The sequence below is a fragment of the Artemia franciscana genome, unplaced genomic scaffold (assembly GCF_032884065.1).
Source record: "Artemia franciscana unplaced genomic scaffold, ASM3288406v1 Scaffold_188, whole genome shotgun sequence".
Classification (NCBI taxonomy): domain Eukaryota; kingdom Metazoa; phylum Arthropoda; class Branchiopoda; order Anostraca; family Artemiidae; genus Artemia; species Artemia franciscana.
Genome location: NW_027062997.1, coordinates 749,422 through 765,707, shown reverse-complemented (window position 1 = coordinate 765,707; position 16,286 = coordinate 749,422). Strand labels below are relative to the sequence as shown.

The following is a 16,286-nucleotide window of genomic DNA, read 5'->3' as shown; positions in this document are numbered from 1 at the left end:
GTTTTAAAAACATTTTCATTAATAAAAAATATACGTAATTTACGAATTGAGTTACGTAACGAACTTCTATATTCGTATATTGCTATTGCGTATATGAGGGAGTTCACCCCTCGTCGATACCTCGCTCCTTACACTAAAGCTTAAATTCTGTCCCAATTCCTTAAGAATGACCCTTATATCACAAAGGCCGTAGAATAAATAGTTGAAATTACTAAAAATACTTTCGCGTAAAGAGCGAGGCATTACGAGGAGGTAAATCCCTCATATGCGGAGCAATTTCTCCTCATTTGAAGTTTTAATGCTGCTCCTCACTTTCAGTAGAAAAAAACTTCTCATATTTATTTTTTCCTTGTTTTTTCAAATAATGCAAAAAAATCCTGCGCCCCCTTCATTGAAAGTCTCTTCCCCCATGAAAAGTTTTTCCATGGAAAGATCCTCCCACGTAACCCCCCCCACCTCAGCTCTCCCTCCCAAACCAAAAAAATCCCCCTGAAAACGTCCGTACACTTCCCAGCAACCAATACTATATGTAAACTCAGGTAAAAGTTTGTAACTTGCAACCCCTCCCAGGGAGACTGCGGGGTAGTAAGTTGTCCCCAAAGACATAGTTTTTAGTTTTTGGATTATTGTGAATAAAATGGCTATCTCAGAATTTTGATCCGGTGACGTTGGGGAAAAAATGAGCGTGGGAGGGGTCCTAGGTGCCCTCCAATTTTTTTGGTCACTTAAAAAGGGCACTAGAACTTTCAATTTCCATTAGAATGAGCCCTCCCACGACATTCTAGGACCACCTGGTCGATACGATCACCCCTGGGAAAAAAACAAAAAAACAAATAAACACGCATCCGTGATTCGTCTTCTGGCAAAAAATGGGAAATTCCACATTTTTGTAGATAGGAGCTTGAAACTTCTAAAATAAGGTGCTCTGATATGTTGAATCTGATTATATGATTTTTGTTAAGATTGTATGACTTTTAGGGGGTGTTTTCCCCTATTTTCTAAAATGAGGCAAATTTTCTCGTTAGACTAATCTTGATGAAAGTTATATATTTAAAATCAGCATTAAAATGCGATTTTTTGATGTAACTATTGGTATCAAAATTCTATTTTTTAGAGTTTTGGTTAATATTGAGCCGGGTCGCTCCTTACTACAGTTCGTTACCACGAACTGTTTGAAAAATACAAATTGAGCTGTTTGAAGCTGTACTGCATTTTGAAGTCAATAATCAGATCCTATTTTATCGGGATACTATTGATTGTAGGTACATGGTTGCAATTCGTTGAAATTTCTTGAAGATTGCAGTCTGGAACTCTTGCAAGACGTAACTAGGCTGATGTTAGAAAAAAAGACCTGATTTTGGGTCTTTTCGGCTTTATTTTAAATAGGGAAGGCTATTGTTCGTCTGAACAGTTCTGAATAAAATCAAGCTTTCTTGGGTTGATATTTCGCAGCATGATTATTAGTTACACCTATGTTTAGTTGTAGCACGTGTTGTGGAAACCCTTGGTGATCTAGCGAATTTTAGATTGTCCGGTTTACCGCACCTATACCACATTTTTTAATGATTTCCATTGAGCTTTGCTGATGGTGATTGCAAATACTAATCAAATTGGGAATTTAAGAATCTTGGGAATGCGAGGAATAAAAACAGCCTCATCCTCGGAAGGCCCTGTCAAGATTGTTGCCTCTATTACGTTTTCCATTTTTTTTTACGGTAATTCGCGTGCCGTTGCAAAGCTTTGGTGGGTTAATATTTCGCAACATGATTATTGTTACGCCTATTGTTAGTTATAGCATGTGTGGTGGAAACTGTGGGAGATCCAGCAAATTTGAAAATTCCGATGGATAGTCGATTGCTTCATTTTTCTTTTTTTTTCACTTTATTTTTAATTTTTTTCTTTTTTGTTTTTTTTCTTTTTTTTTGTTTTCTCTTTTTTTCTTTTTTTTCATTCTTGTTTTTTAGTTTTTTAACTTTTTTTAGTTTTTATTTTAGTTTTTTTTCTTTTTTTAACTTTCATTTTCTTCTTTATTTTTTAGTTTTTTCCCCTCTGTTTATGGATTTTTATTTACATTTTTTATTTAAATATTTACATTTTTATTTATATAGAAAGATAGTTTTTTTTCTATTTTTCTATTTTATAGTTTTTTTCTTTTTTGGTTTTTCCTTTTATAATTTTTTTTAGCTTTCTTTTTTTAGTTATTTTCTTTTATTTTTTTTAGTTTTTGCTTTTTTATTTTTTTTCTGTCTTAGTTTTTTTCTCATTCATTACAATGAAACCTTTTATATATATATATATATATATATATATATATATATATATATATATATATATATATATATATATATATATATATATATACTAGCTGTTGGGGTGGCGCTTCGCGCCACCCCAACACCTAGTTGGTGGGGCGCTTCGCGCCCCCCAAAGCCCCCCCGCGCGCGTAAGTCGTTACGCGCCATATTAGTTACGCGCCATTGTAGCTGTGTCCCACCTGTGAATAGAGATAGATATAAATATATATTTTTAACTACGTAAAACATGCGAATATACAACATTCTTTGCTGTCCCATTGTCTGTGCATATAAATAGCATTTATATTCCCTGTGTCCCGGTCGTCATTTGTATCCTGGTGTCCCAGTTCGTAATTTCTCTTTGAGTGTCCCGGTCGTCATTTATATTCCCTGTGTCCCAGTGTCCCGGTCGTCATTTGTGTCCCGGTGTCCCGGTCTGTAATTTATATTCAAACAATCCCTGTGTCTCAGTCGTCAATTATATATCCCGCCTGTGCCCCCGGCTTCCCCGTTGTAGTTGTGTCCCTGTGTCCCGGTCGTCATTTATATTCCCGGTTATATCCACGCTTTCTTTTCTTACTTTCTCTATCAGCAGCAAGTTTTTTGGCATAGACTCTTTGAGCAGCTTCCTCGGCTGTTGCCATTGTAGGTTCTTCAGTCATTTTACAATTAAACATTTTTCTGTGAACGCATGTCTTAAATACCATTAATGACGTCACCGTCATAACAAAAATGACGACAACTAACTTCATGACGTCAGTCGACACAGAAACATGTCATCACCTGACAGACAGACACACAGACAGACTTACGCGCGCGGGGGGGGGGGCGCTTCCCTGGTCGTCATTTATATTCCCTGTGTCCCGGTCTGTATATACATTCGTTTTTGAATTGGTCTTTTTTTTAGTTTTTAGTTTTTATCTTTTTTTTAGTTTTTTTTTAGTTATACCTCATGATTCTAATGATTGCCCTTGAGCTTTGTTGATGGTGATTGCTAATCGAACATTCCTTTTTTTTGGTTTTTCCTTTTTTTGTAGTTTATTTTCTTTTTTCTTTTTATTTTTTTTTGCAGTTTTTACCTTTTTAGTTTTTTTATTTTCATTTTTATTTTTGTTTTTTTAGTTTTGTTTTTCTCCTTTATTTTTCAGTTTTTTTCCTTTTTTTTCTTTTTTAGTTTTTTTTAAATTTTTTTATTAGTTTTTAGTTTTTTTCTCTTTATTTTTTTAGTTTTTACCTTTTTAGTTTTTTTAGTTTTTTTTAGTTAGTTTTTTTTTAGTTTTTAGTTTTTACCTTTTTTAGTTTTTTTTTCTTCTTTTGTATTCAGGGTTCGAACCTGAAACCTCTCGGACCTACAACCTGAAACATAACGTTCTACCAATATTAGTTACGCGCCATTGTAGTTGTGTCCCTGTGTCTTTTTAGTTTTATTTTTGGTTTTTACCTATTTTTAGCTTTTTTAGTTTTTTTCTCTTTTGTCTTTTTAGTTTTTTTTTCTTTTTCAGTTATTTTTTTTTAGTTTTTATATTAGTTTTTAGTTTTTCTTTCTTTTTAGTTTTTTTTTTAGTTTTTACCTTTTTTTAGTTTTTTTTTAGTTTTTAGTTTTGTAGATTTTACGTTTTTTAGTTTTTTTTAGTTTTTTAGTTTTTAGTTTTTTTACTAGTTTTTATTTAGTATTCTAGCTTTTTTAGTTTTTTTTAGTTTTTTTTTTATAGTTTTTACCTTTTTTAGTTTTTTTCTTCTTTTGCATTCAAGGTTCGAAGCTGGAACTTCTCGAACCTAGTATCTGGAACATACCACGTTACCAACTCAGCTACATCGGCTTGTATACTTTCGTTTTTGAATTGGTATATGATGAAATAATTTAGACGTCATATGCGGACAGACAGACAGACAGACATAACACACAAACAACTTATTTATATATATATAGATATATATATATATATATATATATATATATATATATATATATATATATATATATATATATATATATATATATATATATACTAGCTGTTGGGGTGGTGCTTCGCGCCACCCCAACACCTAGTTGGTGGGGCACTTCGCGCCCCCCCAAGCCCCCCCGCGCGCGTAAGTCGTTACGCGCCATATTAGTTATGCGCCATTGTAGTTGTGTCCCTGTGTCCCACCTGTGAATATAGATAGATTTATATATGTGTTTCAAACTACGCAAAAATTGCGAATAAACAACATTCTTGGCTTTCCCATTGTCTGTGCATATGCAAAGCCGTATGTACTAATAATGACGTCATATACAAACGCTCTTTTTACAAACAAACAAACATGCATCCACATAACTCGTTTTTATATAGATAGATACAATACAAATTAACTGCGTAAAACTTGCGAATAAACAACATTCTTCGCTGTCCAATTGTCGCTGCATATAAATACATTGTCAGGTTTACTGACCCTCGAACATGCAACGTACAATTGTCCATGGGAAAAACAATCAGGATTAAGATCTATACCACATTTTTCTAATGATTGACCTTGAGCTTTGTTAATGGTGATTGCAAATACTAATCGAATTGGGAATTGCAATCTTTTAAATTGAAAAAGCAGATCCGTTGGAATAATGGGAATGCGAGGAATAAGAACAGCCTCACCCTCATAAGGCCCTGTCAAGATTGTGGCCTCTATTATGTTTTCCATTGTTTTTTTTTACGGCAAGTCGCGTGCCATTGCAAAGCTTTGGTGGGTTGATATTTCTTAAAAGTATTATTGGTACGCCTATTTTTAGTTGTAGCACGTGTGGTGGAAACCCTGAAGGATCTATGGAATTTAAAAATTCAGATGGATAATTAACCGCTTCATTTGGTTCCAAAACTGTGTCGACTGACTTGTAAAGGACTGCCTGGTCTCGAATCTTGTTCAAAACAATATTGTTGATTTCGTTGACGTCTATATTTTTGGGTGCGAGAATCGCTCTTTCACTTAGCCATTTATTATTTTTATAATTTTTTAGAATATTCGGAAATACTTTTTCAATCAATTCAGTTTTGGACGTCACTAAATTACAGAAATCAGCAGGTAGTTGTATACGTCCTGAAATTGAGTCTACTGTTTGACCAGAGTCATCGTTTTGCAATCGGACACGCATATTTGTAGTTAATTTTAATATTTTTACGTGTGCCTATAAATTAGAATTTTTAGGCAAGCATTCATTTCGTCTGCAGGAGTTAAACTACGTAAAAATTGCGAATATACAACATTCTTGGCTTTCCCATTGTCTCTGCATATACAAAGCCGTATGTACTAATAATGACATCATATGCAAACGCTCTTTTTACAAACAAACAAACATGCATACATACAACTCGTTTTTATAGAGATAGATAGATAGATAGATAGATAAAATACAAATTAACTGCGTAAAACTTGCGAATATACAACATTCTTCGCTGTCCAATTGTCGCTGCATATAAATAGATTGTCAGGTTTACCGACCCTCGAACATGCAACGTACAATTGTCAATGGGAAAAACAATCAGTATTAAGATCTATACCACATTTTTCTAATGATTGACCTTGAGCTTTGTTAATGGTGATTGCAAATGCTAATCGAATTGGGAATTGCAATCTTTTAAATTGAAAAGGCAGATCCGTTGGAATCTTGGGAATGCGAGGAATAAGAACAGCCTCACCCTCAAAAGGCCCTGTCAAGATTGTGGCCTCTATTAGGTTTTCCATTGTTTTTTTACGGCAGGTCGAGTGCCATAGCAAAGCTTTGGTGGGTTTATATTTCTTAAAAGTATTATTGGTAGGCCTATTTTTAGTTGTAGCACGTGTGGTGGAAACCCTGAGAATAATATCTCGAGGTAAAAACTGATCACCGACCATAACGATGGCCACTTCGTCGATAGTTGGAGCATTGTATCTACGCAAATGTTGGCCAGGAGGCGTTTTGTCAGCGGAAATAACAATTTTATGCGTATAAGTAGGCATCAAATCGATGGCTGTTTTGAACAGACGCACTAAATTATTATTTTCGTGGAAAAGATGTTGTAATTGGGAAACGCTTGTCCTTTCAATGTTGGGAGAAATTTCGCAACGTGCATTCAATTCAGAATTTCTATCACTGATGAAGTACAATTGTAAAAATTTATGATTCTCGCCTGAGAATGGTAGAAGAGACCCTGCTCTATGATAAATTTGCCCTTTTACTTTGAAAGTAGACATAAATTGATCTGGATTTTCAATTTGGGCTCCAAACGACGTCATTTGGAAACATGAGTTGTATTTTCTGATTCATTTATATTCCTTATGTCCCGGTGTCCCGGTCGTCATTTATATCCCCCTGTTTTATATCCCGCTTATTTTTCAGTTTTTTCCTTTTTTTAGTTTTTTTTTACTTTTTTAGTTCTTTTAGTTTTTACGTTTTTTAGTTTTTTTTAGTTTTTTAGATGAATTTTTTTTTTTAGTTTTTTACCTTTTTTTCTTTTTAGTTTTTATTGGTTTTTACCTTTTTTTAGCTTTTTATCTTTTTTATTTTTTTTTATTTTTATTTTTAATTTTATTAGTATTCTTTTTCTCTTCTATTTTTCATTTTTCCTTTTTTTTAGTTTTTTTTAGTTTTTAGTTTTTTAAGTTTTTTCCTTTTTTTAGTTTCTTTAGTTTTTTTAGTTTTTCGGCTTTTTTATTTTTTTTATTAGTTTTTAGTTTTTTTTGTAGTTTTTGCCTTTTTTTAGTTTTTTCAGTTTTTTTTTTAGTTTTTAATTTTTTACCTTTTTTAGCCTAACCAGGATTTGAACCTGGGACCTTCATTCTCCGTTCTGACACCCTCTCTCACCGAGTGACTACTCCAGCATGTTCATTTTGGTGTTTTAAATGGTATATTATTAACCAAATTAATGTGTTTTACAATATACTAAGCATCGTCATAACAAAAATGACGGCAACTAATTTCATGACGTCAGCCGAAACATGACGTCACCTGATCCACAGATCCACAGACCCACAGACAGACAGACAACTATATATATATATATATATATATATATATATATATATATATATATATATATATATATATATATATATATATATATATATAGATAGATACGTCAGTTGACAAACATGACGTCGGTCGACACACAAACATGACGTCAGTAGACAGACACACAGACAAACAACTTAATGACCTCATAATGACGTCAGTCGACAAACATGACGTCAGTCGACACACAAACATGACGTCAGTCGACAGACAGACAAACAACTTATTTTTATATATATAGATATATATATATATATATATATATATATATATATATATATATATATATATATATATATATATATATATATATATATGTATATTGACATCATTTTTTTTTTCCTTTTTTTCTTTTTTTCCTTTTAGTTTTTTTGTTTTTATCTTTTTTTGAATTTTTATAATTTTCTTCTTTTATTAGTTTTCTTTTTCTTCTTTACTTTTTAGTATTTTCTTTTTTTGTTATAGAAGATAGTGTAACGGACAGAAAGACAGTACATTTTTATTTATATAGATAGATATAGTTTTTTTTAGTTTTTGTAGTCTTTCCTTTTTTGTTTTTTCTTTTTTAGTCTTTTATTTTTTTTATTTTTTTTGTTTTCTTTTTTTAGTTTCTTTTTTAGTTTTTAGTTTTTAAATTTTACATTTTTAGTTTTTTCTTTTTTTCTTAATTTTTGCCTTTTTTAGTTTTTCCTTTTTATTTTCACGTATTAAAATGAAAGCTTATATGTATACTAACGTCATACTTAGTGACAGACAGACAGACAGACGGACAGTACATTTTTATTTAGATAGAAGATTGAACAATGATTTACAAGTACTCTGTCTTGGGATGGGATACGCAGCTTTTACTTCCTGTAGAATAACCAGTTCATAGACATGACACTACGGCACGTGTCTTTTGGCAAAAGTTGAAATCACTGATGAATTTCATAGTATAACTTAAAGTGTTTCGGCAAGTGTGATGCTGATTGTAGTCGGTGGAAAGGCAAAAGCGGGGATTACCACCCGCAAGTATGCTAATATGGCTATTTGATAAAATTGCTTCTAATGAAGTTGACGATTTGATTTCCTCTGAAATACCTAATGTAGATGTCCATAGAGTCTTATATGAGATTGTGGTAAAAAAGAAGATACGTGAACCTTACGGTGAACTGAATGAAAATTCACCTTGCATGGACAGAGGGAGGTGCACAAAGCAATATCCTCAAATTTTAGTACCTAACACAATTACCAGTAATGATGGATACCCTTTATATAGAAGTAGGTCTACCAAAGATGGCGGAAAATCAGCAATCATAAGGACGCGTAGCCGTTACATCAAAGCAGATAGCTAGTGGTTTGTTCCATATTCACCTTTATTATTGAAAACTTACAATTTACATAAACGTTGAATATTGTAATTCCGTAAAATCAATCAAATACATTTGTAAATACGTCACAAAGGCAGCGATATGGCAGTTTTGGCTTGCAGTCCGAAATCAGTGATGTCAATGAAGTCGTTCAATATCTGGCTGGGAGATACATAAGCAGTAATGAACCATTGTGGCGTATTCTTTCATTTTCGATACATGAACGAAGTCAAGCTGTTGTTCACTTAACGGTACATTTACAGAAGGGTCTACGTGTTAGTTTTTCAGAATCCAACATGCAACAAAGAGCCCTGAATTAAGCGGATACAACGTTAACTACTTTCTTCGCGTTATGTCAAAATGACTCTTTTGCAAAAAACTGCTGTATTCTGAAGTGCCTACGTGTTACACGTGGAATGCTGAGACAAAATCATTTGAACTTCGAAAACGGAGTGAGTCACTCGACGGCCAGCCTAACATCTTCAAAGAAACCATGATAGGAAAAATCTACACCATTCACCCCAATCAAGATGAATGCTTCTTTCTTCGCCTGCTTTTGGTTAATGTACCCGGCCCGACGTCCTTTGAGCATTTGAGAACTGTAAACGGGACTATACATGACACTTATTGTAGTGCATGGCAAGCTCTGAATTTATTGGAGAACGACCGGCGCTGGGATAATTGCATCAATGACGCATGAGAAACGTCAATTCCAAGTCAAATTCTTTTATTGTTGGAATCATATTGACAACAAATCGCAAATGGCCGAGGATATGCTCCATCGAATATGGCTAGAGACAGAAAATGACAACAGAAATTGATACCTGCACTTCAGTTATGATTGAAGATTAGTGCTTATCTATGGCAAACAAACTTCTCAAGCATTTGGGGATGCCTTCACTTAATCGTACTGCTGCTATTTCTACATGTGTAGAATTGGATCGTGAACAAAGTTGCAACACGATTGATCTATTGTCGTATGTACAAAACAAATTTTCTACGTTAACGTCTGAACAAAAAGGCATTTATGATCAGATCATATTATGATGTGATCATTGTGTCGATAGCCAAGCTGGAGAAATCTTCTTCTTGGATGCGCCAGGAGGTACTGGTAAAACGTTTCTAAATAGATTGATTGGGGCATCAATTCGATCAAAAACTGACATAGCGTTGGCCCTTGCGTCGTCCGTAATAGTCGCAACGTTGCTGCCTGATGGGAGAACTCCTTATTTCGCTTTGAAATTGCCTCTCAATATGCAATCTACTGAAGTTCCCACGTGCAATATTTCCAAATCACCTGGGATGGGTAAAGTATTGCAGCAATGCTAACTTATTGTTTGGGATGAGTGCACAATGGTACACAAAAAATCGCTCGAGGCTTTTGACCGATCATTGCAAGATTTGTGAAGAAATTCCAAACCCTTCGGTAGCACATTAATATTACTTGCGGCAGATTTCAGACAACATTACCTTTTATTCCTAGATCGACACCTATGGAGGAAATGAATGATTACCTGAAAAATTTTAATTTATTGGTACACGTAAAGACATTAAAATTAATTATAAATATGCGTTTCCGATTGCAAAACAATCACTCTGGTGGAATGTTTTCAGATCAATTGCTGGCAACTGGAAACGGAAAGCTCCCCCTTGACTCAATTTCAGAAGTATACAACTGCATCCTGAATTTTGTAATTTAGTTATGTCAAAAAATGACTTGGTTGAAAAGGTATTTCCCAATATTCTAAACAATTATAAGAATCATAAATGGCTAAATAAACGAGTGATTCTGGCAGCCAGGAACAAAGACGTCCCCAAAATCAACAATATTATTCTGACCAAGATTTGAGACCAGGCAGTCATTTACAAGTCAGTTGACACAGTTCTGGAATCAAATGAAGTGGTAAGCTATCTATCAGAATTTTTAAATTCCCTGGATCTCCCAGGGTTTCCACCACACGTGCTACAACTAAAACTAGGCGTACCAATAATACTGTTGCGAAATATTAACCCACCAAAGATTTGCAATGGCACACGAATTACCGTAAAAAAAACAATGGAAAACGTATTAGAGGCAACAATCTTGACAGGGCCTTCCGAGGGTGAGACTGTTCTTATTCCTCGCATTGCCATTATTCCAACGGATCTGCCTTTTCAATTTGAAAGATTGCAATTCCCAATTTGATTAGCATTTGCAATCACCATCAACAAAGCTCAAGTGCAATCATTAGAAAAATACCGTATAGATCTTAATACGGATTGTTTTTCCCATGGACAATTATATGTTGCATGTTCTAGAGTCGGTAAACTGGAGAATCTATTTATATGTACAGACAATAGGAAAGCGAAGAATGTTGTATATCCACAAGTTTTACGCAATTGAAAATTAGCACCTCGCATACGTGCTGCTTTAGGGGGGAGGTTTTAGGCTTGCGTTGCAGAGAAAAAATACCAAAAGAAAGCGTGGTGATGAAATACAAGAGCAACGCGAAACCTGGCTTGCGGCTGAAATAGAAAGTAAAAAAAATGCCTGTCGAGGAATTACCAGAGTATATCAGAGGAATTACCAGTTGTATATCCCCAAGTTTTATGCAGTGAAAAATTAGCACCTTGCATACGTGTTGCTGGGGCACGTTCTAAAAAAACTAGAAAATAAAGAAGAAGAAGAAGATAAAAAACAGAAGAACCAAATTAAAAAAAATAAAATGGTAAACAACTAAAAATTAAAAAAGGAAAAAGATAAAAAAAAATTAAAAGAAAAAAAAATTTAATTAAAAAACAAGGGATTACAAGAATTCAAAAACCTTAAAAAAGAGTACCAAAACTTTGAAGCTTAGTAGATATCATTGTTAGAAATTGAACTTGCTTTAATAATCGATTATATACGAAAAAACTGCAATAGAACACAAGGGACAATAAGAATCCATATTTAGAAGGCTGCCGCATTCAGTACTGGGGCCCGGCAAAGCCGCCGGGACCCAGCTAGTAGGTTATAATTTTACTTCATTCATGGTTGTAACTTACATTTTTAGTTTCTTTCATGAAGTACTTGTATCATGTAAAGTATGTTTGTAAGTTAAGTTGGGTATAGCTTTTGCTACACTAACCATTATTTTTATGCAGTCACCGGCTGGTTGCTTTTATTTAAAAGGTCATAAGTGACGCAGCGTGAATTTAACTCTAGAACGAAAACAAAAACTTTTCGATTTTTCGATTGGTATTGTTTAACAGTGGTTTATTGAAGAAATTTTTTCTATGATAACCAATATGAAACAAACACAATTGTAATATCAAAAGATCCCAATTCCGAATATTTGTGCATTTGAGAAAAAGAAAAATTGAGTCATATTTTGGAAAAATTAGAAACTACTTATTGAAAAATAGTTTCTTGAGAGATTTCATATCTTGTAATCAAGATCACAATATCTATTAAGAATACATGTCTTGAGAGTTTTGTAAGATATATTAAAGCATGTTACTATTGTCCTTGATTCACTTAGTAGGACTGGTTATGAACAACCCCTTGATAAAACTATTTTATATTCTTTCTAGTTACTGAAACCGAGGTCTGATTTTATTTTACTTCAGGCAATAATTATTCTTCCATTTTCAGCCTTTGCAATTCAGGATGCTTTAAAAGAAATACTTATTTTTCTTAATTTTCTTTAGAAACAGGACCAAATTATGTCAGTCTGAACGCTACAGAATTAGTGTCGATGGGGCAACAAGAACTTTGGTAATTAGGGAATCTCAGCTTGATGACGCTGATAAATACATTTGTAAACTTGGAAAACTGAAGACTAGTTCAACTTTAGTTGTTGAAGGTAAGTTAGATTTACAATTTCTATCGTTATACATGTTTATTTGTGCATTGTGAAGCCAAAACCATGGCATAATTTGTGTTTTTCTCTCTCTTTTTTTGTAGCGCTACGGATCTTAACGATTTTCATTTATTCAAGAATAAAAGGTACAAAAACATATACGAAGAGAATAAAAGTAAAATAAAAGAAAGAAATTGCAAAGGATAACTTAGATACTAATGTGTATCTATGCCTTGATTCATGTTTGGGAAAACCCAAAAAGGAACAAAAAATAGCAAATCCTTTTCCCGAAAACAAGCTACAAAAATATCCTTAAGTGAATAAAAACAAAAATTAGACTGCCCTCGCATTGATATAAAACGAGCGACTTAGTCCAAATCCCTTCATATCAGGACAGTTTTTGTCTTCCTCCGGTTTTTAACACCTAGATTAAATCTATGTAGCTTTTGTCCCATTTAGGAAACTCTTTTGAACGTATTTGTATCTTCTTAAGGTAGCAAAGTAACAAAAACCTGAATCGTCGCTGCATCTGCAGCTTTTTATTAATGGGTTATTTGCTCTAGATCCTTGTTTAAATATAATTTTTATAGAACGGAGGAAGCAAAGAGGGAGTACTTCAAGACATTGACTTTGACATTTGAAATATTTGCAATTTTCAATATTTTTGGTGCTTTCTTAAAATTTGTGCTGCCTTAAAAAATGTATCCCTCACAATAATCCCCACACCCCTCTATCTAGGTGCCTCTTCATTTTTATCGAATTCTATTATAATAAAAAAAATACATGCTGAAATAAAAATAATTAAATTGTATTCCATATAATGCTTTATTAAGAAGAATTGAGTCAGTTTTCCATAAGTATTGTATCTTCTTTCAGCACTCCAAGTGGCCCCTAAAGTTCAGGAGGAGAATGTCAAACTCATCCAAGAGGTTAAGAAAGGAGACAACGTTACTTTCAACATTCCTTACACTGCTGAACCTCAGCCTAAATCTCAATGGTTCTTTAACAATCAGCCGTTGAAGAAAACCAGAAAGGTAAACATCTTTTAAAGTTGATCATTTACTTGTATTTTTACCATATGCTATCCATCCAAGGGCTCATCGAATGAAGCTGCCCTTTTCTAATGCAGGTTTTAGGCATTTAGATGAACACACAAGTCTCTATGCAATTTCGGGCCCCTCATCGGCGTTTTTCTATCCCAGTGACTTAATATCTTTAGAGTAGCAATTCGTGTATTTTTTTATCCTTAGATACTCTTCTTCATTTGAGAAACCTAGCACTTGTTACCTGATGAAGTTGTCCAGTTAACGTAAAGTACACCCAAATCATATGTCATCTTGTTTTGACATTGAAATAAATAATGGACAATTGGTGCCACCCTGATCTTCTTGGATGTGTAAGGTTCAAAATTATCATATCTAATCCGAATAGCAATAAGCCAACACCACCTGAGTCATACTTCTTTTTATTGGAACTGAGCTATAGAAATGTTCGTATATGAAATTACGGTATATCAATTGGTGTCGAAATATTATCTTGTTATAGAAAATACGACTGAAATTTGGGTTATTAAAATTGAATAATACGTTTTCAAAATTCAAAAGATCGATCAGAAATCAAAAAAGAGACTTTCAAACAGCTTTAAATTACCAATATCACTCTCTCTCTCTCTCTCTCTCTCTCTCTCTCTCTCTCTCTCTCTCTCTCTACTTATCTACTCTTTCTTCTCATCTGTTTCTCTCTCTTTCTATTCCTATTTTTCTCCTTATATATTTATTCCTCTCTCGCTCTCTATCTTTAAACACCGTTTTGATAGTTAGTTATTATGCTTTACTCTGGTAGTTAAATTACTCTTTGTTTAATTAAGATTGTTCCAACAATATCAAGTGACTGTGTCTCAATGACAATCCATTCAGTAAAAGAAGCAGACTGTGGCACGTACACATGCAAAATGACCAATGCTTGTGGGGATGTATCTGTTGATGTTACCTTAAACCTTCTTGGTATGTTATGGTTTCCTATAATTTTACTTGTCAGAGTATACAAATTCTTTTTGCAGAGCTAAGGTCTCAAATTCAGGCAGTTTAAAATTTATCTCGTTCCGAGTAAAGAACAAAATTTGTACTTCCCCATACAAAAATAAGTTAAACAAAAAGATATATTTTGCTCCTTTAATATATTGCTATTGATGTTTTGGGATTTACATAGAAATATTGGATCCTCGTTGATATTTCTCGATTCAATCAGCTGATAAATATCCCATAGTCTTCATTCCTTAATACATTACTATACAATAATAGCTGCCACAGGAATGTTGGCCAGAATAATAGCTTAACTCACTGATCATATTAATGTTTGGTCGCTTCAGAGGCAATAATGAATCATATCCTTGAACAGTACGGAATTCTTCTGAGCCCCGAATTCTTTTGGATATTTTTGAAGCTCTTAATAGAGGTACTAAAACGCAAAATAGCATGTTTCCCTGGGGAACATGCACATTAAGTACTAAAAGCACTGCGTCCCAATTAAATCAAATGACGACTTTTATTCATTGGAGGTACAGAGTTAAGTTTTGGTCAAGCAAAAAGAAAGCCACAGCGTTTGGTCTCATTAATGGAACGAGGAATCTTAATTTTTATTTGTTAATGTCAAGCATTACTCTATGATTAATTTTAAAATACCATTTTAAGTTATAAACATGTTGTAAGTACAGTTCCGAAACCCTTTTTTTCAAAAATTAGATTTTCAACTAGCAACAAAGAACCCCATTAAGCCAAATGTGAGTATAACTAAGCAAAAAAAATGAATAATTTAAACTTAAAACGATTGGAACTATTCGTTTTAAATCACTACCAGGGAAAATAAAAAGAACTGCATAGTAAAAAAGCTTCTGAGATTTCAAAGATACGCCTTTTTTACAACCTGAATGCATATAGTACCATTTGATTTATTTCAACCTCACCCTAAACATTCTCTGAAAGTTTCAATTAACCTTTTTTAAAACATGAATGCACACTGTGTCTTACGTTTAACTCAACACACCTCTCAAGGTTTCCTGAAAGTTTCAACTTATTACTGAAAGCCATTTGTGATATATTTAAGATACACCCTTATGGCAACTTTGATCCACACAGTGTCTTTCGATTCGGGTCATCATCCTCCTCGACTTTTCCCAAAAGTTTTGACTTACAACTATTAGATGTCCTTGAAACATCACACCTACGCGCTTCTGACAACGTTAATACACATCGAGTCTTTTGCGTAAATCGGAAATTCCTAGGGTGTACTTGAATTTAGCTCGACGGTTTCTCCGTATATGCCTTGAAAGTTTGAAGCTAGTACCAGTAAGGCTTCCAGAAATATTGCCTATACGCCTTCCTGATAACTAAGATTCAGATAGTTTCTATTGATTTAGTTCAATATCTTCCTTAATATTTCTTGAAAGTTTCAACTTTATAGCTTTAGTCGTTCCTGAGACATTGCAGATACATCCTTTTGACAACATGGATGCACATAGTGTCTGTTTCATCCCACTCACTATTTTGAAATTCTCCTCATTATTCTCTGAAAGTTTCAAATTAACATATTTAACGCCCATTCAGAATGAGCTTCCACTAATTTGAGCCAATCATAATTTTTAATAGAATTTTGCAACCAATTTCAAAATTTTACGAAGCATATGAATAGCTCAAATCAGCGCTAGCTAAATGTTAGTATTCGCAAATTTTATTTGGGCCTTTAAACATTTCCTATAGCAGTGCAGAAGTGCCCTTACGACAACTTTTATGTAATTAGTGTCCTT

The 16,286-nt window shown here is 33.6% G+C and overlaps 2 protein-coding genes across 2 annotated transcripts in view; one reads left to right on the top strand and one right to left on the bottom strand.

Moving 5' to 3' along the window:
• The window catches only part of LOC136042725 (uncharacterized), a 171,046-nt gene that overhangs the window by 21,721 nt on the left and 133,039 nt on the right, over positions 1 to 16,286 (bottom strand). The gene's annotated exons all lie outside the window — the stretch shown is intronic.
• Positions 1 to 16,286, top strand: part of LOC136042726 (protein AF-9-like) — a 57,068-nt gene that overhangs the window by 24,570 nt on the left and 16,212 nt on the right. Inside the window, exons 6-8 of the mRNA XM_065727687.1 lie at positions 12,333 to 12,487; positions 13,361 to 13,518; positions 14,352 to 14,487. Of these exons, the coding sequence (XP_065583759.1) occupies positions 12,333 to 12,487; positions 13,361 to 13,518; positions 14,352 to 14,487 (449 nt within the window). The remainder of the gene's footprint in view (positions 1 to 12,332; positions 12,488 to 13,360; positions 13,519 to 14,351; positions 14,488 to 16,286) is intronic.